A 24,124-nucleotide genomic window follows, 5' to 3' on the forward strand; every position below is an offset into this window, starting at 1 on the left:
TTAACAAAAAAAAAAAGAAAATAAATCTGAAAATCTACGTTAGCTGACAAGGAACATAAGACCATTTTCCTATCCTTCGGCGACGGAATGCTAAAAACGCCCAGCTTGCTACAACGGGGCTCGCTGGACCCCTCTAGGCCTGCAGTAGCGATCACAACCCAGTTCCTCCTCAGCTGTCCCTTGGAAGTGCAGGTTCAGCCAGGCTCCGACATCAGACATGCATCAGACGCTAAAGCAAACGGGAGCTATATAGCTAAAATGCAACAGTGTTAAAAAACACAATACAAAACACAGGCCAATACATTTCATTACAGGATTAAACTGCTCTATGTAAATATGCAGGATACTGAACTGGAGACCCCCCGCCTATTTACTGATATTTCCCCGTCGAGGCAGAGCTAACTCTGTGATCGGAGTGAGAGGCCAAGGGGGGGGGGGGGGGGTGAGGATTGACTGGGACGGACCAGCAGCTCCAGTCCTGTATCTCAGTTCGGGTCAACATCAACTCTCGACTTCTCACACAAAATAAATCGACACACATTCACAAACCTATAAAACACAAAAATTTGAATTGAACTACCCTTTGAAAACGCAGCAAGGTTTCCCCATGCTATCGTACAGGGCTTTCTCTTATTACAACTAGCAGTTATATTTCAGGTGTGAACTTCACCAATACTGGGACAGACTGGAAAAAAATTTGATGTTGCAAAGTGGCATGAATCATATGCAGGCAGAATAGCTGAATTTAAGGGATTTGTCATTAAAAAAAATTAAAATAAATAGTCCACAGTCTGTAGGAAATCAACTTTACTATCAACACAAAAATAAAGAAAGAGAATCATTTTTAAAACAGCCATTGTGTTTTACAATACAGTTGTATTAAAATCTGCCTCTCCACTTACACAGAACAAAAATAATGAATACTGTCCCACACATTGAACCCCAATGATTGTCAAAACAGATGTGTTTTTTTTTGCAATATATATTTTTGCATATACAGTTTAAGAGATTCTCAAAGCCCCAGTTCTTCAGCACTAAATAATTAGCAGACTTACCAATTAAGCCTGAAACCGGACTCACAATCCCAAATCAACCACAGCATTTAAACCCATGGGACTGAAATTTAAATAAAAACAAAACCAGTACTTAACCATTATTTTTAATGGGGGGGGGGGGGGGAGGGGAAGGGAAAAAACAAATGGTCAAACCGCAAACAGGGCACTGCGACAATCTTCCGTGAGTCATTTCAACATTTCATTTACTAGAATAAAATGTACATCTGTATTCAAAAAAAAAAAGAAAAAGAGAAAAGCAAAACAAAACCCAAATATATATCTGCAGACAGAGTGTCACGCACGGGAGCTGAATTCCAAACAAAGCGGTTCATTGGATTACTCTTTGACACTAGAACTCCTTCACAAAGCTCTTGACACCAGAACTGACGAGGGCCGCTGCCTATTGGCTCGGGGGGGGGGAGGCGCCAAGGACGGCTCGCATTCCAGAGCCAGGCAAATACGCGTGGGCCCACACACACACGCATGCGCCCCACACTCACACACACACACGCGCGCACGCACGCACGCACACACACGCCACACACACGCACAGACACACACACATGCCACACACACACGCACAGACACACACACGCCCCACACAAACACACACACACACACACACACACACACGCTCACACACACAGCACCAGTCACTGGGAGAGGCTCTCCCTCCTTTAAGGGCCACACTAGGGCCGCACCCCAGGTAGGCCGCACGCCGGGCCGAAGCGTGTCGCACTCGCTACGGAGGGGTTAGCGGGGTCCCCGGGGACGGGCGGAGGCGACGGAGAGAGCGGGAAACTGCCAGCAGTGGGTGGAGGCGGCGGGTGAGATTCGAGGCGGACGTCCGAGCCGCTTTAGGACCCCACGCCGCCGGCTAGCGACTTCGCGGCTCCTGAGCTGCGCGGAAACGCTCCGCTGGGACGGCCTCCGGAGCGCGCGGGAAATCTTCATGTCAGAAACGTCCGGGAGAAGCGAGGGGAGGGGGGAGCTCTGGCGTGAACGCCGGAGAAATGACGGCGAGGACGGCGTGCGTTCGGTGTGGCGCCGGCCTGAGGGGTGTCCAGCATAGTGCCTGCAGAATTATCCACGTCAGCCTGCAACGTTAGGACCCGTCGACTCGAAGCCCCCCACCTCCCCCCCCCCCCCCTTCCTTCACAGATTATGGACAGGGCTGCGGTGCGTGTGTGTGTGTGTATGTGTGTGTGTGTGTGCGTGATCTGTGGCCAACAACGCAGAACCTAAAAATGTAACCACAACGCATACAAGCTGAATATAAGTGCCCCGCTGTGTCGCTGTAACCGTAGGCTTCGGGTTCCAATCGTATGGCTACGTTTCCCAAGGTGCAACAGAAACATCAACCCAGGAGAAAAACGAAACTAAAAACAGTCCCGCCCCACCCCCGCCTGACCCTCTGGGGCTTCCCCATCTCGACAGAGGCCTGCTCCCCGCGTCGGCTCCTTCAGTTCGGTCTGTCCGTCTGGGGAGGGCGGGAGGGAAACGGGCCAATCGGCCTTCCAGCGTCCCTGCGTTTCCGTGGAGAGGGGGGCGGAGCTCACCGCTGGAAGGGCTTGCGGACTTTCTTGCGCCTGCGGGGGGGTTTGGGGCCCTCGGTCCGGGGCTCCGGGGGGTCCGCCCTCTGCCCGCCGGGGCCGAAGAAGCCCGTGTGCGGCGGGGGGGCCGAGAAGGGCCCCCCGGGCCCGGGCCCGGGCCCCGGTCTTGGGGGGTGGTGAGGCGGGGCCCCTGGGGGGAAGAAGCCTCCGTTGGCGGCCATGCCGTTGGGGGCCCCCCCGTGGAAGATGCGGTTGAAGAAGTCCTGGAGGTCAGCGGGGGAGCTGGGGCCGGGGGGCGGCTCGGACGGCGTCCTGAGGAACAGGAACCCAGACGGAGAACATGAAGGAAGCACCGCCAAGCGCCAAACCCCAGCGCTCGGTAACCAACACCCGCACCGGGACCTGGGCTCAGCTGCGGCTACGGCTACGGCTAACTCACAGTTACATTTCCACCACCGTGGATGTATTTTATGCTTCTGATGTTTTCGCCCCCATTTTGTTTCACATGAATGTTGCTGGTTAAAAAGTAGTCGCATGTGACCTCTCAGTTATAGAAGGAAGGACAAACACAACATCATCCATGCACCATGTAAAATGCACTTTTCTACATACACCTCAGCTTGGTTTTAACAGGAGTTCTAACCTACAGTTTGAACTAACAGGTCGGGGCTGTGGGGGGGGGGGGTTAGGGTGAAAGAGTTCTGAAAGTGAGCAAAGGGTATTGAATGGAGAGACTAATAGAGACTGTATACAGAGTCAGTGATCAGCCCATTAGTCTTTTGCCCTAAGACACTTAAAACACCCAGATTCTGAATTCAGCTTGTTTAGATATTGTGGTGGTAAAATGACCACCCTCACTGGCCTCTGTTGGAAGCAGTCACCCCTGTCTGGGGTTAGAGCACAACCCAAAAATAAATGCTCATCTTCTGTGCCCGGAACCTCAGGGGTGTTGCCTAAACCGGCACACTCATAGAGATACAGGCAATGGCCTCAACGTGATAGCATGTCTTCCGTTTTTGCTCAGGTATAATGTGTAGGCCTACGGCACTACTTATTTTCATGTTTTACACAAATAGACTTATTTTTATGTATTTGACAAAGGTTTAAGGCAGGAAGTGTCAATATTTTCAGTTCAATGACAGGCTTATTTATTTAAGAAATGGTGCAAGTGTACGGATGGAGCGGTAGCCTACTGAATAATGCCGAGGGTGACCATGAGTTTTAAATGTCTTTCGGTTGGCTACACACAAAAAACAAGGCCACAATAAGACGGGGAAAAAGCGCCACCTACTGATTACCTTTGTAATCGCATGGAAACAATTGCAAGAAAGCTGTGGTTTGAACAGCAAGTACTTCAAGAGTACCTCAACAGCAATTACTTAGTAATTGCGCCCACCCACCCCCCACAGTCCCATATACATCTCCCACTTTCCTTATTTTTCTTACCTTTTTTGCAAAAGTACACAATTTATACAGTAAATCTAGTTTTTTAATTTAAATCAGACTTATAAATCAGACTAAGCATATAATGTAGGCATACGCTCCTTTCCAGCACAGGGAAACTGCAATCACAACAGCTGTATAATATCAATAATAATCAATAATAATGGTTGTATGAATTTCCCATCACCACCGCTGCAGACATGTTAGCCGCGGCGGCGGCGGCTAACCGCGGGTACCTGTGGCGTGTGGCGCTGCCGCTGCTGTTCTTGGAGCCGAAGGAGATGTGGTAGGGCACGCGGTGGGTGTCGGGGGAGATGCCTATCCGCTGGCAGCCGGCCCACTCTGGGAAAAGGGAGGGAGCGATTAATCACGTTAATTAAACACGTCGCGGGCCCGCGGGGCTAGAGAACGCGAGCGCTAAACGTCCACGCGCGAGGGCTAAACGTCCACGCGCGAGGGCTAAACGTCCACGCGCGCGGGCGCTAAACCTCTATGTGCGCGAGGGCTAAACCTCTATGTGCGCGAGGGCTAAACCTCCACGCGCGGGCGCTAAACCTCTATGTGCGTGAGCGCTAAACCTCCACGCGCGCGGGCGCTAAACCTCTATGTGCGCGAGGGCTAAACCTCCACGCGCGGGCGCTAAACCTCTATGCGCGAGGGCTAAACCTCCACGCGCGCGGGCGCTAAACCTCTATGTGCGCGAGGGCTAAACCTCTACACGCGCGCGCTAAACCTCCACGCGCGGGCGCTAAACCCCTATGTGCGCGAGGGCTAAACCTCTATGTGCGCGAGGGCTAAACCTCTATGTGCGCGAGGGCTAAACCTCCACGCGCGGGCGCTAAACCTCTATGTGCGTGAGCGCTAAACCTCCACGCGCGCGGGCGCTAAACCTCTATGTGCGCGAGGGCTAAACCTCCACGCGCGGGCGCTAAACCTCTATGCGCGAGGGCTAAACCTCCACGCGCGCGGGCGCTAAACCTCTATGTGCGCGAGGGCTAAACCTCCACGCGCGGGCGCTAAACCTCTATGTGCGTGAGCGCTAAACCTCCACGCGCGCGGGCGCTAAACCTCTATGCGCGAGGGCTAAACCTCCACGCGTGAGCGCTAAACCTCTATGTGCGTGAGCGCTAAACCTCCACGCGCGCGGGCGCTAAACCTCTATGCGCGAGGGCTAAACCTCCACGCGTGAGCGCTAAACCTCCACGCGCGCGGGCGCTAAACCTCTATGCGCGAGGGCTAAACCTCCACGCGTGAGCGCTAAACCTCTATGTGCGTGAGCGCTAAACCTCCACGCGCGGGCGCTAAACCTCTATGTGCGTGAGCGCTAAACCTCCACGCGCGAGCGCTAAACCTCTATGTGCGCGAGCGCTAAACGTCCACGCGCGAAGGCTAAACCTCCATGCGCGAGGGCTAAACCTCTATGTGCGCGAGGGCTAAACCTCCACGCGCGGGCGCTAAACCTCTATGTGCGCCAGGGCTAAACCTCCACGCGTGGGCGCTAAACTTCCATGCGCGAGGGCTAAACCTCTATGTGCGCGAGGGCTAAACCTCCACGCGCGCGCGCTAAACTTCCATGCGCGAGGGCTAAACCTCTATGTGCGCGAGGGCTAAACCTCTATGTGCGCGAGGGCTAAACCTCTATGTGCGCGAGGGCTAAACCTCCACGCGTGGGCGCTAAACCTCCACGCGTGAGCGCTAAACCTCCACGCGCGGGCGCTAAACCTCCACGCGTGAGCGCTAAACCTCCACGCGCGGGCGCTAAACCTCCACGCGCGAGGGCTAAACCTCTATGTGCGCGAGCGCTAAACCCCTACGCACGAGCGCTAAACCTCCACGCGCGCCGGTCGCGCTTCTGCCCGTCTTTACCGGAACGTTCCGGCAGGCGCGCGACTCAGCGCGGAGTCGGCTAAGACGCTCCGCTGGCTGGCCGAGCGGAGGCGCAAGGGGACGAGGGCGTACCGGTGATGTCGTACACCTTCCCGTCCATGAAGGCGAAGTAGGTGATGCGCAGGCCCAGCAGGCTGGACTCGGCCCAGAAGTCGCCCTCCTCCGCGCCGTGCCGCTTGTTGCACTCGGCGCAGAAGCGCGCCTCGCTCGGGTCCCGCTCCATCTCGAACCGCCTGTGCAAAAAAAAAAAACGTCAGTTTTCGTTCCAACCAATCTCCTGCTAAATTACGTTGAACACGTGTTTGAGTTCGTAATTTTTTCCCTTATATTTGTTAACACAATTAAGGGTCGTCATTTGCATTGTCTTTCAACTTTACTTAGCGACCGGTTGAGTTTCAGTGGCCAAGCCCAGTTTTACTGCTCTTTATGTAATCATATGGGAGACTAAAACTCACAAATCGCAAGATAAAGAAGAATTCAAAGACAAAGCAAATGACAGCAAGCCTGAATTGTATTAACAAATATAAGTAAAAAATTACAACAGCTTAAGATGGTAAATATGGAATGAAAACCAGGACACACAGGAGTCCCTCCAGCACCGAACTTGAGAACCGCTGTTTCAGAGCAGGGTTGAGCAACCCTGGTCCTAGAGGGCCGGTGAAGGTTCTGGTATCTGTTCCTTCCCAGTTTGAGCTTAAGCATGAATACCCAGAGCCTGAATGGTGGACCATGAAGAACCCCCAGCACCTGGTTGCCACGGTTCATTAAACCTGATCATACAATTTCGCAGTCACGAGTTTGGATGGAGAAAAGCTAGGCGCATCTCTGGCGATTTCCAGGACCAGTGCAGCCTACCCCTGTCTTACAGCATCGACCCGCGGGCCCATTCAGAATTGACCTGCCGCCGCTTCCCAGAAATCCCCAGCCCTGAAAAAAAACAAACCTGAGGATACGCTCTAGCGACAGCGGCGGTAAAAGAGCGGATAACCTTCGGCTCGCTGCCCTCGGCCTGCTCCCCCCCAGCGCTCAGGCCACGACCGCTCGGGGAAGCGGCCGCTGACCGAACGCCTTCCCTGCAGCGCTGCACCGCACACGCGAGCCGCCGCACTTAGCCTCCCCAGCTCCAGGGCGGCGCTCTGCCCTGCAGCGCTGAAGACCAGGCAGATCGCGCACGGGGCATCAGCCTGCACTCGCCGCCAAGCCGGCTCTCGGCTCCGCCCACATGCTGCTTTCCATCACATTCAAACGCACCATTTGTTTGGAGCTCTGCTCTACCAGAAACATGCTGAAAGAACGGCTGACAGTGCTGATTAACCCAATTCAGTGCGTGCGGGGTGGCCGGAGCGCTATTACAGTACTGTGGAAATGATACGTCAAGACAATCAGAGACGGATCCTGAGAGACAGATCCTGACTTGAGGAACTCACGTGCTTTTTATGCACAACCTGCTATGCAGGAGTTCTGAGATACGCGCATCCTCGCTTGAGCTACGCAGTCGCTTAGCTCCAAAATCATCGCTCAGTGCCAGATCAGTGCTGCTCTAATCATCACTCAGTGCCAGATCAGTGCTGCTCTAATCATCGCTCAGTGCCAGATCAGTGCTGCTCTAATCATCGCTCAGAGCCAGATCAGTGCTGCTCTAATCATCGCTCAGTGCCAGATCAGTGCTGCTCTAATCATCGCTCAGTGCCAGATCAGTGCTGCTCTAATCATCGCTCAGTGCCAGATCAGTGCTGCTCTAATCATCGCTGTGCCAGATCAGTGCTGCTCTAATCATCGCTCAGTGCCAGATCAGTGCTGCTCTAATCATCGCTCAGTGCCAGATCAGTACTGCTCTAATCATCGCTCAGTGCCAGATCAGCGCAGCTCTAATCATCGCTCAGTGCCAGATCAGTGCTGCTCTAATCATCGCTCAGTGCCAGATCAGTGCTGCTCTAATCATCGTTCAGTGCCAGATCAGTGCTGCTCTAATCACTGCTCAGTGCCAGATCAGTGCTGCTCTAATCATCGCTCAGTGCCAGATCAGTGCTGCTCTAATCATCGCTCAGTGCTTGCTCTGTCCTGTGACTGACAGGTCAGTAGTGAAACCCACAAGGCCCTCTTGTGCATATTCTTTCTGTCTCTCTTTTTATTTGCTCTCCATCTGTGCTCTGTCTCACTCCCTATCTCTGCTATCTGTTGCTCTCTCTCTCCATCTGCTCCCTATCTCACTCTCTCAGTCTCTCTGCTCTCTACTTCGCTCTTGGCCTCTCTCTTTCTGTCTCGCTCTCTCTCCATCTGCTCTGTCTTGCTCTCTATCTTCTCTCTCGCAGTCTCTCTCTCTGTCTCAGTCTCTCTCTCTCTTACTTGTGCTTGCCCTCGCACTTGGTGCACATCATGGTGTTCATGGCCTCTTTCAGATCGTCCTGCAGCTTGCTGAGGAACTCGTTCATGGACCGCGACAGCTCCGTCTCTGCCATGCGCTTCCTGTTTGGGAGGAAATAGGCGGTCAGTCAGCACTGTACAGCTACACAGTCAAAACTCAGTACAGTGCCAGTACAGCATTTCCATTTTCTGTAAGCAAATTACAATGACAAATGTCATAAAGTTACTCACACTGAAGCTAAGCACACCTAATGTACTAATGCAAATCTGGAATGTGAGGACTATTTTTGTTGCCAAATGTCTTGTGGAAAATACATCAGGGATAGAGTAATAGGCAAGCATTTCCTGACTGGCAACAGAAAACATTTTTTAATGCTGTATTTTGTTTATGCAGAATAAGAACTGTGGGAGCAGTCTCCAACCACACGTACACACCAGTTATTTATTTAAGCACTGCAAGAAGGTCTAAATTCAATGGCAGTCTAGCCTGATCACGAAGCTTCACAATCGTGCAAGTCATGACAAAGTCACAACCGCGAAACAGAGGAAAAGCCATCTGAAGTACAACGCAAACAGTGAAGAAACTACAAGCCCAACCAAATTTGTCCAGATGCCAGTCTGCTTCGGCAGCAAATCTTTTGAGTATTTCTTTTGCAAAACTGCGACTGCCGATGCGGCGAGCGTCCCGCGGGATCACGCGCTCAGAGCCGTCGCTTTCCCGGGGCGGGCCCCACTCACAGTTCGTACTCCCGGCGCGTTTCCGGGTTGCTGACGACGTCCCAGGCCGCCCTCAGGACCTTGAAGGCCTCTCCGGCACGGGGGTGCTTATTCTTATCGGGGTGCACCTGGGTGGGGGGGGGGGGGGGGGAGGGGGAGGAGGAGTAAGAGAAAGGAAGAAAGGACAGGACTGAAACTGTAGATACTTTCCTTTTTAGATTTATCTTTATACGGATCTCTGGCCCAACAGAAACCTGCTAATTGCCTTATTTCATGAACAGAGCTGCAGGGTGACACGCCACGACGTTGCATTATTTTGGACATAAACTTCCATCAACGTTTGTTCAGGACAGCATGATTAACAGACACAGGGGTCTACTGCCAGTCCATGGGACTGAGTGTTTAAGAATATAATACAATTTCTGAAACATAACCAAACCTCTCTGCTGGTAACCTCCCCAGTACAGCCAGCTGGCTGGAAACAGCCTTTTCAGCCCAGGGGCTCACCTGCACAGCCAGCTGTCTGTAGGCCCTCTTCAGCTCGGTGTCCGAGGCGCTGGCCTCCACCCCCAGCACGGCGAAGGGGTCCAGCTGGTCCTCGGGGATCTGCGCCAGCTCCAGCAGCCTCTCCAGCTCCTGTCCCGGAGGCGCCCTCCCCGCCCCGCCGGGGGAGGCCCGCTGGCCGCGCCCCCGAAACGCTCCGGCCACCTTCTCCCACAGGGCGGCCGCCGCCTTGCAGGCCCGGGAGTCCCGGAACGTGGCCCAGCAGCGGTGCCCCCGCTCCCCGCCCAGGCGGCCGAGAGCGCCCCCGGCCCACGCGCCCCCCAGCAGGGCGGCCCGGCTTAGGCCGGCCAGGCAGGAGGCCGTGGCCCGCCGGCCCAGGCGCCCCGCCCCGCCCAGCAGCCGCCCGGCCTGGGCCTTCAGGACGGGGAGGTCGCGGGCCCTGCGGAGGAGCGCGGAGCCCGAGGCGTAGAGCGCCGCCCCGCCGGCCTCCACCGCCTCCCCGCAGCGGTGCGCCACCAGGACGATGAGCTCCACCACCATGCGCAGGCAGGACAGGCACCAGGGCCGCAGCGACCCGGCCAGCAGCTCGCGGCAGGCGGCGGCCGCGCGGGACCCCGCCCCGCCCCGCGCCCGCCCCTGGTGGTGGTGGTGGTGGTGGTTCCGCCGCCGAGCCTGCTTGTGCCGCCCGCCGGCCGAGAGCGGCGCTTTGGAGGGCGCCGCCGGCGCCGGCTCCCCGCGGCCCCTCCCTCTCTTCCCCCCGCTGGGCCTCCGCGGCCCCAGGTCCCCGCCCGCCCTCCAGTCCCTCCCGTCGTCGCTTCTGCCGTCCCGGTCTTCGTCGGCACCCTCCTCCTCCTCCTCCTCTTCCTCCTCGTCCCCGTCCCCGTCCCGGTCCTCCGTTCGATCGTGTCCCGGGCGTCCAGCCTCGGGCCCGCCCTCCTCTTCCTCAAGGAACGGGTCTCCTGGGAAAAGGGAGGGAGGTTCAACGTCTTCCGCCGCCTCTCCCTCTCCAGACAGCCGCCAGGCCTCAGTCTCCTCCCCCTGGCCACGCCCACGGCCGTCACCGGACAAGAAGCCAGAGGGGGAGGAGGTAGGGCTGAAGCCAGACTCGTTCACCATTTTCCTCAGTCCAGCGTCAAAGAGCTCTTTCAAATGTGGCTCTGCTTCCCCCACTTCCTGTTCCTCCCTGCCGGGCGAGTCGTCCTCCTCCTCCTGCTCTCCCTGCCGGTCCTCCTTCAAGGCACCGCACGTCTCCACTCCCACAGTGGGGGCGGCCCACCGCCCGACGCCATCCTCCGCTTCATCTCCAGTCTTCAGGAGGGGGGCGGAGTCAGCCACACGAGGGCGTGGTTGCCCGTGGCACACGCCGTTGCCCACGGCACTCCCTCCACAGCCGCAGCTCTGAGGCACCGGGGTCGACTTTGGGGGCTCTTGGCCAGCATCGCCAGGCTTATCCATCACAGGGCTCAGAATCCAGCAGCCTCATGTCCCACAGACCTTCTCTTGCCTGAGCAATCAGCAAGAGGGGCAGAGGAAACACACAGAAATATCAGATGGATGAGTATAAATAACAGAATCACAAAAGAATTTCATTATTTTTCCCTAGCGTCTGATGCACTGGCAAACTGTAACTGAATAATTTGAATAATCATTAACTCATGTTTAAACCTTGACCAAATAGGTCTACGTCATTATCTGGAACAACCCAATTTAATTTACTGCAGGCAGCGACGCTGCTGTACCAAACTAAGCCATCGTAGACGGCCCAAGCTTCCATAAACCAGCTAGCTTGCTTGTTTAACAAACACACCGGCAATGACATTCACAGGATCAGGGATTAATTCTTCTGTATTTAACAATACTCTGGAATGCAACAGTAGTTTTTGGGTCAATATGCATTATGACACACCCAAACTATCTTGACGGTTACCTCGTTAGCTAGCTCAAATGCAGACAGCCTGCACCGGTTGAATTAGGAACGTTATATCTAGCTATTTAGCTGGCAGGAATTTTGTAAGCATTCTTGCAAAAGACGCACCAAAGCCTGGACAGGAAACGTTAACCAACCAGCTAACATTAGTCTACTGTGGTTATTCTTGTGGGCTAGCAACTGGACTGTACCTCTCCAGCTAAGTTACAAAATGTGTTTCGCCAACAGGCTAACAAAACGTGCTTAGCTAGTACCGTCAATTTACTAGATTGCTTAAAAAAATAAGTCGGGTAGTATTTCAACTAACCGATAAGCTCTCACAAAACTTATTAAGATACTTCGCATAAGCTAGCTAACGGCAGCTAAAACAAGATGAAAGAGGAAGTAGCTCCGACTTACTTTTCTCTTGCATTTGAGAAGTGACTAGCTGAGCACACTTAGCTAGCTAGACAACTACCTATGTCGAAAGAACAAAGGCAAGCTAATTCTGTATTTGTATTATTAGGTATAGTGACCAATATCTAACTGGGACTAGTTTGCAAGCTGGTTCGCTGTAACCAGCTGTTGTGCTGGCCGATGTAGCCGGAGCTAGCTAGCTAAATTCGCAAGCTATCCAGGTAGCTAGCTACCAGGCTAGCAGTAAGCACGTAACATCAACCGTTAGCCAGTTAGTTAGCTAACATTTGCATCCATTATCACACCATGTAACGATGCGTGGCAGTACGTCGCCATTCTCTCTTGCTACAAACATCTGATTTAGTCTATATAATTATTATATCGAAAATGTATCTCCTCGATTTCTCAGAACATTCTTACATTTCGTTCATCGCTGGCTAAGAGCTAGCCAGCCAGACCACTCTCTCTTGCTCTTGTTGTTTGTCTTTTTCTGTTTCACTTCCGAGGTTCGGTTTGGAGGCACCAAGTGAAACGTCAGTCTAATTTCCGCCGATGTCACAGTTTAACGGACTAGCCAATGAACTGTAATGGGACTAGCACTGCTGGCTAAATAATTAGCTAGCTAACGTGCTTTGTGCTGCAGAAGGTAAATGATGACGAACTACAGTTATAATACAAAACGCCGTTTGCTAATGCTAGTAATGTGTTTGCCTGTTTTCTATTGTAAGCTCCTTACATCAATAGACTTATTCCATTGATGTAATTTTGGTTTAGACTTTTATACCGTTTAAACAGAAGGACCAGAGTGTATGGTTAATGTTCTTACCGTGCAACTTAAAGCAAATGCGTAGTCGTAGCTCCACACTGTAGGCTTGTTTTGCCATGTATCACATGCAAATTATGGATTGAGACAGAATTCCATATTTTAAAGATATGTATGAAAGGTGCTGTGATTTCTACTTGGTGAAACCAAAATATATGAAGATATTATTGAATACATTTTTATAAAAGCTGAGAAGCTGCATTTTAACCACGTATGAATTATTTGATTACAAATTGAAAGTTGGGGAGTACGGAGCCAAATCAAGAAGAAAAAAAAACAACTGTATTCATCCCAAACCTTAAGGAGCTTAATGTAGCTACAAGCAGTGATCCTTGCCTTCTCCTGAGGTGAACATGCAATTTGAACATACCTCCTGTTATTTACAGAAATGTCACAATAGAAGAGAACAGCTGAGTTCCAGTGTTGTCTGAATCCCTCTATCCATCCACAGCTGCTCTCCTACTGTACACCCAAGTGCTGTTCTAGAGCAGGCCTCCTCTTGTAGTCTATGTTTGAACTCTCCTTCGGGTTCTACTCTAAATACGATCCTCTTTATTGCCCAAATTGTCCTATTTTATTGTATATGTTATGTATTTGAATTTGCATGAATAGAAGCTGGAGCACGAATTCGGCTGAAGTGTGTAAAATAAAAAATCCTGCATAGTATGCCTTTAACTAACGACAGGCCTACAAGTCCATACTTGGATGGCTGTATACAAAATACTAATAAAAAGTATTTAAAGTATTTTGTTTACAGCGATCCCAATATGGATTTGGAGGCCTGTCGTTTTTTTTTTTTTTTTCAAGCATCAAACGTGAATCATGAAGAGACGCAGTTTCGGCATGCTGCAACACCCACGAGTAATCCGAATATGGTGGTGGGTGGGGCCAAGAAACAATGGTCAAACTGTGCTAGTGCCAAGGGACAGCATGGAACGCCGAAGGTTGAACTATCCACCACAGCCTAGACGTTATCTGTGGATTTCACCGTGGAGAAGACTCCGTTAGACCAAAGCAGCAATTGTATTTTTTAACCATCGCAGTAAGGTTGTGGTAAATAATGTTGTAGCAGTGTTTATACAACGTTATATATAGGCTGCCACCCCCAACCAATAATTTTCCAGCTGTAAATTGCGTCACCGGGGAATCCCCCAATTTATCCGCTTTACGCAAAGAATCTATAAAAAAAAACCGACGGAAGCAGCCCACACAGCTGAGCGCCCTGCTGGCATGATATCTCTCTCTCTAAATATATAATATATATCTCGAACAAAGAAGATTCCCATCTGTATTTTAAATAGTTGTAGGGTCCTACGCTGTTATCGTTACCAGTGTTAGCAAAATAATACATAAGCCTAATTCAAATTATAGTCTCTGTGAGATCTTTTCATATTTCTTCGCCATCGTAGCTTTAACGGTGTACAATAGGCTAACTTGTTTATCAGCTTAGGCTACGTAACATTTCACTATGGAATAACCAACGTTTTGACTCAGCTGGGGAATAGATGCGTTGAATTCACATGCGCATTCTATTGGAAAAGTATAAATTATAGTAAAGATAAACGCACTTTATCTTAGCCCCCCTTCCGCGCACCCCACTTGGAAAGCCGCCTTCTCTCACCGGTAGAGGAGGGCTCTGTTTCGGTCAGATGGCGTGCTGCAGTCCGCCCCCGGGTCTCCCGCACCCACACATCCAGCAAAAAGGTTGTTATTAACAATGCGATTCGCTTAGGGAGGACAGTAGCCAACGAAATACTATTGGACAGATAGAAAACATTGTATCCAGGGGAAAACGGACAATATAGCATTAACCTATTAAAATAATTTATCGAAGTAACACTAAATTACCCGAGAACATTCGCCTCGGATTTCAAGCTGGCGCAACAAAAGTTTTCATAAGTTCTTTTTTCATACCCTGGACGTTACTACACCTGTCCTGTCGCGGTGGAGAACGTGTAACGGACGCTAATTGGATATCAAAGGCCATATACAAAAAGGGGTGAGATCATTTAGCACTGAGCTCTGACATTATTCGTTATCTCTCAGCTGCAAATTATAGTTCCTAGTCGGTCTTCAGAGCCGACGTGAAGCGTGTAGACATTGGACACGGTTCCAAGAACTCCAGCATCATTCAGCGCGAAAGGGTCTCTGTCACCACCAAGCTGTCGGACTCGGACGAGGTAAGCGTGCCACAACGAATATTTTATGTTTGTGTTACAATGATGTTGTACATGGTGTGTACTTCCCAAGGACTGTCATGCGTTTAAAGGCAACCAGGTGCCACTTTCCCCTATGTGTTAGTGTTATTATCCTTATATGTGGAGAGTAAATACATGCTACTCAGTTGACATAGGCAACACACCACAGAGCGATAGTGAAGTGTTTTATTGGCTGTGGCCCTACAGGGGATGCTGTTGATTAAACAATTTCTTGTCTTCGGCGTTTGAAAACTCTTGCACTGTATAGCAGTGAAAGGGGTAGTTCAGTTTCTGGGTTTTTGTTTTTAATATTATTTCATAATATTATTTTTTTAGTGTACGTTTTCGATTGGCCGAGGCAGTTTTTACGCAGGTTATGTAGGATATGACAAATAAGTAAGTTTCCTTTCTGATTACCAGCCAGCTTTACAATGGCTAGTACAGGGTCATTCGGGGGTTTGTGGTCTAAAGCAATAACATTAAAACTTCATTTAATTCCAAAAAAGCTCGTGCAGCGATGTTATGTTTCTAGACTTTGTATTCACAAACAGGTCTGGAAAGGGTTATTACAGTCGCACGAAATCCTTTCTACACAAACACCAGTATTATTCAGCAGGGCAACGTGCACATCGAGTCAAACGAAAAAACAACACGTCCTCTTCCACATAATAAAATATTGTGTAAGTCTGTTTTCTTGCATTAGACCACAAACCCCATAATGCACCTATCAGCTATTGTAAAAGCAGCAATTCGTCAGAAACTTCTGTAAAATCTAAAATATCCTTAATCGCACAAATAAATTGTAAGGGCCAATGGACAGCATACACTAAAACTGAAATAATATTTAATATTATTATCCCTTAAACAGTCAATGCCTTTTTGAAACGAGCGTAAAAACACTTCTCAACTGCCATTGATGTTGCTGCAGTCTACACTATCATTTAGGGGATGAAGGCTCGTAGATCTTTTTGACAGGGCCTATTCCCCATTTAGACTGAGAATAGATCTCTTAAATCTCAAACCATAGAATAGCTATGACCAAACTCACATATATCATAGACCTCGTATTGCACTTCGGTCTCATAAAGTTTCATATGGTTTACTTTTTTATAATGCCAAATAGTGAAAAACTGTGTATTCTTATTCATAGCCAGAAGGATGCATGTAAACCGGAATTAGAAATTATGCAAGTAATACTGATTGAGAAGATTATGACAAGAATGACAAATTATTTATGGGCAGGCCAACATAGGCCAATTTCAGATATATAGCATTCCATGCTAACTGATATGAAACTGTATAACTGCTTCAAAAACGAAATAATGCTGCTTGCTTGCAGCATTTTTTCAAAACTATTTTTTTACAAAGCAGAACTACAAAGCATTTTGCTGAGCTGCTACATCTGAAAAGGATCCACGTGTGGGAAATTGATTAGTAAAGGCCCAGATAAGCAACGGCTTTGAACATAACAGACAAAGGACAATTGCCATACTCAGGATGTTTCTATTACCATTAGCAGATATTTAAAAAATGGTTTTCGTTACAGTTTTGGGTGACTGGACTGTGTCCTTTAAGCTATGACCTACTGCAAACTGAAAATCAGTTGTATTTAGGTGGCCCACCTAAGTAACAGACAGCCCTGCCTAAATGAGTATTTGAGTGAACATCTAAAAACTTTATATGTACGTAATGTAATTGTCAGATCTGAAAACAAAATTGAACAACACCATCTGTTAGCAAAAAAACAGGAGTACAGTGTCTGCGTTCTATATACAGGTCAGCTGGCTGACAATGTGCGGGTATATGAACAAACAATAACATAGCGATGAAGCATGTGTACTTTTCCACGAGCAGCTGCCATTTCAGAAAAAAAAATTCTGTTTGTGTAAATCTTATTTATTCTTATTTTCATAAATGTCACCAATTATTCATCAAATCTTTAAAGGTTAATCAGTTACAAATGGTTTATCATTTATAAAAATAATACACATGCCCATCACAACCTGGGGATTGGGACGAGACTGTGTGCTGCCTTGGATGATATACAGTATCTGGAGGTATGCTTTTAAATTGAATTTACCCATTGCAGCCATTGCAACCTGTACTGGACTCACCCATGCCTAGGGTGATTGGAACAAACATGCATTCACAGGTCTTCACTTTTTTGAGTATGAAAACCTCTAATTACAGTAGATCCTGTGTCAGTGTCTGCATTCGCATACATCCCTGAAACAGAAATTCTGTTATCTCTGCTTCTTCCATCTTCAATCATTTCTTTTTCAAAGCTTCTTCCTTTCCTGTTTGTCCTCACCTCTCGCCTCTCCTGTCACGTGACATGGATCCTCACGCGTGTTCTCACGAAATCCCTCTGTCCGTTGCCAGGGAACGATGTCGCTGCCGCGCACGCTGGGGGAGCTGCAGCTGTACCGCGTGCTGCAGCGGGCCAACCTGCTGGCCTACTACGACACCTTCATCCAGCAGGGCGGCGACGACGTGCAGCAGCTGTGCGAGGCCGGGGAGGAGGAGTTCCTGGAGATCATGGCCTTGGTCGGCATGGCAACCAAACCGCTGCACGTGCGGCGCCTGCAGAAGGCCCTGCGTGACTGGGCCGCCAGCCCCGCCCTCTTCAACCAGCCGCTGGCCAACCTCCCAGTGCACAGCGTCCCTCTGTTTAAGGTGGAGGCCCCGGGCGGGGCAGCCAGCTCGGGGGCCAGGAAGTCCCTGAGCAACGGCCACGCGGGGTCGCCGTGCGAGAGGGAGGAGCGGGCGTCCCTGACCCCCATGCGGAGCGTCAGCCCCAGAAGCCCTTGCTCGCAGGCATCGCCCCAGCTTCCCGATAGCCTCGACAGAGACAGGCTGTCCCCCGCGGAACCCCACTGGCCGAAACCTGACCCGGACCCCGATGGTGGCGGGGCGTCGGGGGCTACCGAGGGCCGTTGCAGCCCCGCCCCCTCCAGCCCCCCCACCGCCTCCTCATCGCAGGCCTCGGCCTGGCCAGGGGGGCGGATGGACCCAGAGACGGCACGGGTGGTGGGGGAGAGCGTGGAGAAGCTTCTGAGCACCCTGCCCAGGGGGGGGCCGGGGGAGGCCAAATCGCTGCTCAAGCTGAACAAGAAGCTGGCCAAGACCTTGGGACACATCTTTGACATGGAGCCCCAGGACCCCACCAAAGAGGAGGAGATTCGCAAATACAGCCTGATCTACGGACGCTTCGACTCTAAGAGGAGAGAGAGCAAGCATCTAACGCACCATGAGGTGAGCTGGCACAAAGACACATGCAGGGAAGGAGGGCCAAGTTTACGGTGCATTTGGGTGGTAAAATACAGGCAAAATCGATCTCACACTAATGAATGGTCCACACTTCCTTAATCAATGAACCTGTATTTAGTGCATTGGATTCCAGTCAGAAACACTTTATTCTCCAAGTAAAATAAATGTAAGTTTGTCTTGGTGATATTGGTGCAAGAGCAAATTGACACATATATTGTGACACAGTGCATGCATGGTGCAGGGGCAACAAGAGGTCAGTGTAGTATATATAACTGATAATGGACTAACATTTCACTTTGGTTCAAGGTTTGAAGGCTTCATTCATTGATCAAAGAGATATCCATTACAGCGGTCTTCCCAACCAAGCAGTTGTCTTGGCACTACACGATCCTGAAGTGTATATGTGCTGTGATTAGTTGGAGTAATGTGGGTGTTAGCGAAAATAAATGCAAGTGACAGGGGATGTGCAAATGTGAACCAGAAGATCTACGTCATTTTATATTATGGCTAAGCAGTTCCACTCCTGGAGGGCCACTGTGCAGGCTTTTGTTTCTACCAGTTGACTTTAATGAGTTTAATGAGCTAATTAGCTGTATTTAATAAATGTGGCAAAAATGTCAGATCATGCAGATAGATTACTGTGCTGATTTAATTTCCATCAGTAAGCAGAATACAGTGCTTTTCTACACACGTTTAGTTACGCTTGCTTATTGGACTGGTATATTTATTTTTATGTACGTTCTCATGTGCTAATAGATGATTATCAACGAAGCAGCTGCCCAGTTCTGCATCCACGACAACGCCTTGCTGTTGCGGCGGGTGGAGTTGTTCTCGCTGGCCAGACAAGTGGCACGGGACTGTGCCTACACCTCCAACCTCAGAAACAGCAGGTGAGAGTGTCACAGGTTCGGAGCATGGTCATGTGCATTACTGGGTCAGTGTATGGTCATGCACATTACTGGGTCAGTGTATGGTCATGTGCATTACTGGGTCAGTGTATGGTCATGTGCATTACTGGGTCAGTGTATGGTCATGTGCATTACTGGGTCAGTGTATGGTCATGCACATTACTGGGTCAGTGTATGGTCATGTGCATTACTGGGTCAGTGTATGGTCATGTGCATTACTGGGTCAGTGTATGGTCATGCACAACAAGGAGTCAGAGCACGGTGAATACATTAAGTCAATATGGTGCATTCTGTTCCCATTAATGGCTTGCGATTGTTGATGCCTTGTTTAAAAGTAATATTGCACCTGGACAAAGTCAAGGTACTCATTCATCTTCACTTACGGGCTTGTTGCCATTGGTATGGAGGATACACAAGAGGAAAGTGAATCTAAAGGTAAATCTGTACTATGAAGAGCTTTGTGGCATATTTAAAATTAGCCTTTCACACAATGAAGCTCTACATATTTTAGATTTATGTTAAGAGTCAGTTTCCTCTGATGGAGCACATATGATCCCTGTTTGACTTTGTTGCAGTTAAATTAAGGCTGTTAACGTTTCACTGTGTAATTTAATTTTGTCCTTTCCCGACAGGACGAACGCAGACGATAGCCCCCTGCCGCCGCAGAAGAAGATCAAGCAGGAGGTGAGCACAAGCTTTCAAATGCCAGCGTTCCGCAACACTGGCAAGCAGCTGGGACCAAGCGGTGTTAGAGCGACAGAGCAAAACACCTGTGTGTGTGGAGCCTAGCCTGCACACAGGAGACATTCAGAACTGAAAAGATGTCCAGACTGAGGGAGGCATTTGATTGGATAGTACACATTACAAGTCATAAGCAAGTGTACTGTCAGTAGACCTGACACGTTACGAGGCAGGCCAGAGACTCGACTGGATGATTAAAAATGAGTGTGGCACTTGCCTCATGCTGTGTCTGTGGAATGTTTTCGTGCGTCTCGGGTGTGTCGTGGGTGTTACTGCTGTGGGATGGAGCTCATGTGATGCGTGTGCGTGGGAGAGTGACGCGGGCTCGCTGTCGCAGGAAACCATGTCAGAGTGCGTGTCCTCCTACTCGGAGGGGTCAGCGACGGGGTCGGAAAGCGGCCACCAGGGGGCGACGAGGTCAGGGGCGGACGAGGAGAGTCTGTCAGGAGAGAGCCGGGATGGTCTGACACTGGGTATGGAAATGCGTATGCCTTTCTTCAGACATTTTAGTTTTTGAAATCGGACAGCGGTTTAACTGTTAAAACGCTGCACCATGGAAAGAATTAGCCTTTATTTATTTGGAAAATGAAATGTGACATGGCAGGTATTTTTAAATTGAATTTTTAAAAAATGAAACACGATTCTAATGACTGTTTACTGCCTGAGCAGACGTGGGGTCACAGCCTAGCCAATCCCCATTGCATCATCCCGCCCCCAACACCTCTGCCCCGCCAACCTGGAATCGGCACTTCATGCAACAGACGCTTGTGGACGAGGGGCTACGATTGGCTAAGCTGGTGTCACATGACCAAGCAGGAAACATCAGCCCAGAGGCAGGCGGTATCCATAGCACAGGTAAATTGTCTGGCTTAACAGTGCAAACAGACTGAGACAGAGCAGTATCAATACCCTCACAACATGAGCGCCCATTTTAGGAGGAGGAATGTTGATCCATGGTGAGTTTTCCCTGACCCATATTATAAACTTAAGAGTTCAAAGGCAGAAGTCATCCTAGACCAACAGTGACACTTTATGAATACAGGGATAATAATGGACTTAAATTAAAGTTTCCAGCTATCCACATTTCCCCAACATACTACAGCAGCAGGTTTAATAGAAATAGAGTTAATTTATTATATATGGAGGTACTTAATCTGATACATTGGTAGACTTCAGGCAGAGTGTGTATGACACAGTACATAATGCTGTCCTTACCCACTTTAACTTGTGAAATCTTCTGGCCTTTTTCCATACTGTACAATGTGGTGACTGTTTCTAACGATTGAGTGGTTCCACCTTGCAAAGGTTTCCTTCCTTATTGCGAGTGTGTGCTAATTCTAGCCTTTCCTTGTTGGGGGGAGGGGAGAGAGAAGGAGAGAGAAGATGAGATGTTGATTTGGAAATCCCCTCTTTGCGTCAGAATCAGAATGCTTATAAATGCCCTGTAATGACAAGTGGGCGTTTGGGTTGGGGAAGGGAGGCTGGGGGAGGGGGGTTGGGGGCGGGTGGAGGGAGGAGGAGCTCAAAGTGGGAGGAAGTGTGTGGGCTGAGAATTGACTCAACACTGCTCAGTAAAAACATTTTTTTTAAAAGGTGGGCCGGGAGCTGGCACCAAGGCACAAAGTTTTTTTCCTTTCCTTCCTTTTTTTCTCCTTTTTTTCATTTCCTTTCTCTTTCTCTCAGAAAGGAGAGAAGGCAGAAGGGTTTGTGACTATTGTGGTTGTTTTTAATGGTACAAAAATAGCTATGTGCGTAGAAAATAATTTTAATTCCCTGGAATCAAAATAACCAAGTCAATACATTTATTATTATATTTATACATCTGTTTAGAACACACATTCATCAAAAATTATATTATTGTTCATGTTTTTTTGTGTTATTTAAGTATGAGAATATCAAAATAATCAAAAAGGTCCTTGGGGTCAGAGGTCAAATGCACATGGCTGCTGAAGCAAACATGAGTTGTCTTTGTTTTTAATTATATTTTGCATATTTCATACTTTTCTCATCACTCACAGAGCCAGGAAAATAAGCTGCTGAGAGAGGGTCCCACTGCCGTCTTCCAGAGGAACAGCTCCTCTGACCCCAAAGAGGATTCCTACCACAGTGGAAAATAAGAACCCATGTGCCACCTGATCTTTGTCCTCTGCGAAAATTTACTGCCCCCTTCCCCCCTCACCTCCCTCATCTCTGTGGATGCTCATCCAGCAATAAACTTTCACAGCATCCTTTTGCATTGTACATACCAACCTGCATCCAAATGACTCACCTATAGGGGGCACTGTCAAAATTTCCACAGTTGATTTTTGGCTGTGGCCAAGCAGCCGATCAGCACTGGAAAGTGTCCACTCTCTTGTGCTCACTCACATAATCATGTACTCACTTACATTGCTCACTCATGGACTTGCTGTTTGGTTCTTTGCTGTGGATCTACCCAAAATGCATTGTACTTCTTGTCACCAGATGGCAAAAGACCATAAACTAAAGCAACTCAGAAAGTACTGTACTGTGGTCCCAGTCCTGAAGCAGTGAGCAGTAATTTTTGGTGCTATTTCTTTGTTCCTGTTCTTTGTGTAGAACCAGAATGCTGGGGAGGCAGTCTTTATGTAATGAACATGCGAAAACCATGATTATGGAGGTTTGGACTGGAATGGGTACATAATGTAGATAATTAATACTAACTGGGTATTATTAACAAACAGACATTTAATCTCCTCCTTTCTTTGAATTTTGGTGTATATTACTGTGCTTCTAGTGCCAGTGCGGACTATGGCACCTGTTCTGTGGCATTCTCGGCAATCTGGTAACCCTTGTATTAAGTGAATGATAGCTATATTGAATGATATTATGATTATTATTATAATTATTATAATTATTACAATTATTAATAATAATAATAATAATAATAATAATAATAATAAACAAGGGAGAGCACAGCCATTGAAAATGACAAACTTGGAGGAGGTAACTAATATTACACTGGTGTGACTCAGCCAGGTGAAAACACATGTACATGTGCTGTACTGTTGTTTCTCAGGTTCATTTTCAAATGCACATCCTGTACAACACTAAATTTGGGAAAGCGGGGAACCTCATTTGGAATGTACATCTTTAGATACCATACAAACATTGTAAATATCAGTGGTCAATGGGGGTATTTTGTTAAGAGTGGTAGTGATAATGAATTCAGTATCAATAAATGTTTCAAGACAAAAATGTCTTAGACTAGTAATTTAATTGTTAACTGTTCTCTTGCTCTTTGGCTGTAGACAGTCTATTTTATTTTGGTGCAGAGTGTATTTTATCTGGTTAATTTAAAATAAAAAATATTACTTAATCGTTTAATTTTTTTCTGTTTATATTTTACATTCACATTGTTTTCATTTTTAAACACCCAAAGTATGACGTGGCATATGACAAAATATGCATGACGATGAGGACACATTTTAACATGGCGGCCAGTCCCAGTGGCCCATTTATCATTGTTTATAGTAGTATTTTTAACCCGGAATTCCGATCGGAGGCGCGCAGTGAGGTAGCGCAGCATCTAGCCTGAGGCCCGAGGCGACCGTTTTTATTTTCTCCAGCTGTGCACCTTTAATCCCTATGCAGGCATTGTCCGCGAGCCCGGTGAGTCATCGTTGCTTCCGGTCTTCTCCGCGTTACGCACAGGCACATGAAATCCGATTTGAACCACATACTCCTGACTCATTTTATAGGTTGGCCTGAGTTTTATTCACATGGATTTGAGTGTGTAGTCACAAATTACGAAATCCTCCCTGATAGTAAGTAAAGTAATTAAAGCCTATGGCCTAGGCCCTATTACCAAAAATTACGACCATGGGTATGCAAAGGTTGGTGTCAGAATGAAAGCAGTATACTAAAACTATAATTTTTGGCCTTAATAAGCATTATAATAATATTTTATGATGCAGTTACTGAAATCATTTTGCATCTGCAAAAATTTACACAATCCACTTTTGTTGAAATGCTTATTGTTGAAGAATTGTACACCTTTTTAACAATCATCTGTAGCAGTGGCTTTATTTGGTATTTGTTGTGTGAAAGAAAGCAGCAGAAGTGTAAGTGCACATATGGAAAATGCATTGCCAAGGTGCTGATCTTGCTCAGCTTGTAATAAATTACTCCCTTTTTTGAACTTTATATTTTAACGCCTGCTCACTCTGCAGTGGGTGTGTGTGAGGGCGGCTATTTGACAAATATGAAGCAGACATCCTGGGTAATTGGTGATTTAAATGCCAGTGGGCTGGACTTTCTGCTAGTGGGTGTGTTATGAGTATTACGATAAATCTCCAAAACTCTTGGTGTGAAAATATT

The 24,124-nt window shown here is 48.6% G+C and overlaps 2 protein-coding genes across 8 annotated transcripts; one reads left to right on the forward strand and one right to left on the reverse strand.

Moving 5' to 3' along the window:
• Positions 1–1,646: 1,646 nt before the first annotated feature.
• dnajc14 (DnaJ (Hsp40) homolog, subfamily C, member 14) lies at positions 1,647–14,340 on the reverse strand. 3 transcript variants are annotated; one of them, XM_035389323.1, is made up of 7 exons: positions 14,291–14,340; positions 9,527–11,027; positions 9,041–9,147; positions 8,285–8,404; positions 6,011–6,171; positions 4,288–4,393; positions 1,647–2,920 (listed from the first exon to the last, which is right to left on the reverse strand). In XM_035389323.1, the coding sequence occupies exons 2-7, from the start codon at positions 10,976–10,978 to the stop codon at positions 2,611–2,613; spliced, it is 2,256 nt and encodes a 751-aa protein (XP_035245214.1). In that variant the 5' UTR covers positions 10,979–11,027; positions 14,291–14,340; the 3' UTR covers positions 1,647–2,610. The 3 variants fall into 3 exon arrangements, with proteins under 3 accessions (XP_035245214.1, XP_035245212.1, XP_035245211.1); XM_035389321.1 differs by lacking the exon at positions 14,291–14,340 and adding an exon at positions 12,267–12,360; XM_035389320.1 differs by lacking the exon at positions 14,291–14,340 and adding an exon at positions 11,850–12,334.
• Positions 12,408–23,131, forward strand: nab2 (NGFI-A binding protein 2 (EGR1 binding protein 2)). Of its 5 annotated transcripts, none has more exons than XM_035389328.1 (8): positions 12,408–12,492; positions 14,716–14,849; positions 17,250–18,122; positions 18,894–19,027; positions 19,678–19,729; positions 20,124–20,259; positions 20,456–20,641; positions 21,805–23,131. In XM_035389328.1, the coding sequence occupies exons 3-8, from the start codon at positions 17,256–17,258 to the stop codon at positions 21,816–21,818; spliced, it is 1,389 nt and encodes a 462-aa protein (XP_035245219.1). In that variant the 5' UTR covers positions 12,408–12,492; positions 14,716–14,849; positions 17,250–17,255; the 3' UTR covers positions 21,819–23,131. The 5 variants fall into 5 exon arrangements, with proteins under 5 accessions (XP_035245219.1, XP_035245218.1, XP_035245216.1 ...); XM_035389327.1 differs by having other exon boundaries at positions 12,424–13,016; XM_035389325.1 differs by having other exon boundaries at positions 12,424–12,492; positions 13,056–14,849.
• The last annotated feature ends 993 nt before the right edge of the window (positions 23,132–24,124 follow it).

Source organism: Anguilla anguilla, chromosome 13 (assembly GCF_013347855.1).
Source record: "Anguilla anguilla isolate fAngAng1 chromosome 13, fAngAng1.pri, whole genome shotgun sequence".
NCBI lineage: Eukaryota > Metazoa > Chordata > Actinopteri > Anguilliformes > Anguillidae > Anguilla > Anguilla anguilla.

What these genes read in the sequence shown, in the direction of transcription:
- dnajc14 (XM_035389323.1), bottom strand. Translation starts at nt 10,978, where the DNA reads ATGGATAAGCCTGGCGATGCTGGCCAAGAGCCCCCAAAGTCGACCCCG. An exon ending in ACAGACAGCTGGCTGTGCAG is followed by an intron (nt 9,148 to 9,526) that starts GTGAGCCCCTGG and finishes CCCCCCACCCAG; the next exon opens with GTGCACCCCGATAAGAATAA. An exon ending in GGCAGCGCCACACGCCACAG is followed by an intron (nt 2,921 to 4,287) that starts GTACCCGCGGTT and finishes CCTGTTCCTCAG; the next exon opens with GACGCCGTCCGAGCCGCCCC.
- nab2 (XM_035389328.1), top strand. Translation starts at nt 17,256, where the DNA reads ATGTCGCTGCCGCGCACGCTGGGGGAGCTGCAGCTGTACCGCGTGCTG. An exon ending in AGCATCTAACGCACCATGAG is followed by an intron (nt 18,123 to 18,893) that starts GTGAGCTGGCAC and finishes ATGTGCTAATAG; the next exon opens with ATGATTATCAACGAAGCAGC. An exon ending in CCGGGATGGTCTGACACTGG is followed by an intron (nt 20,260 to 20,455) that starts GTATGGAAATGC and finishes CTGCCTGAGCAG; the next exon opens with ACGTGGGGTCACAGCCTAGC.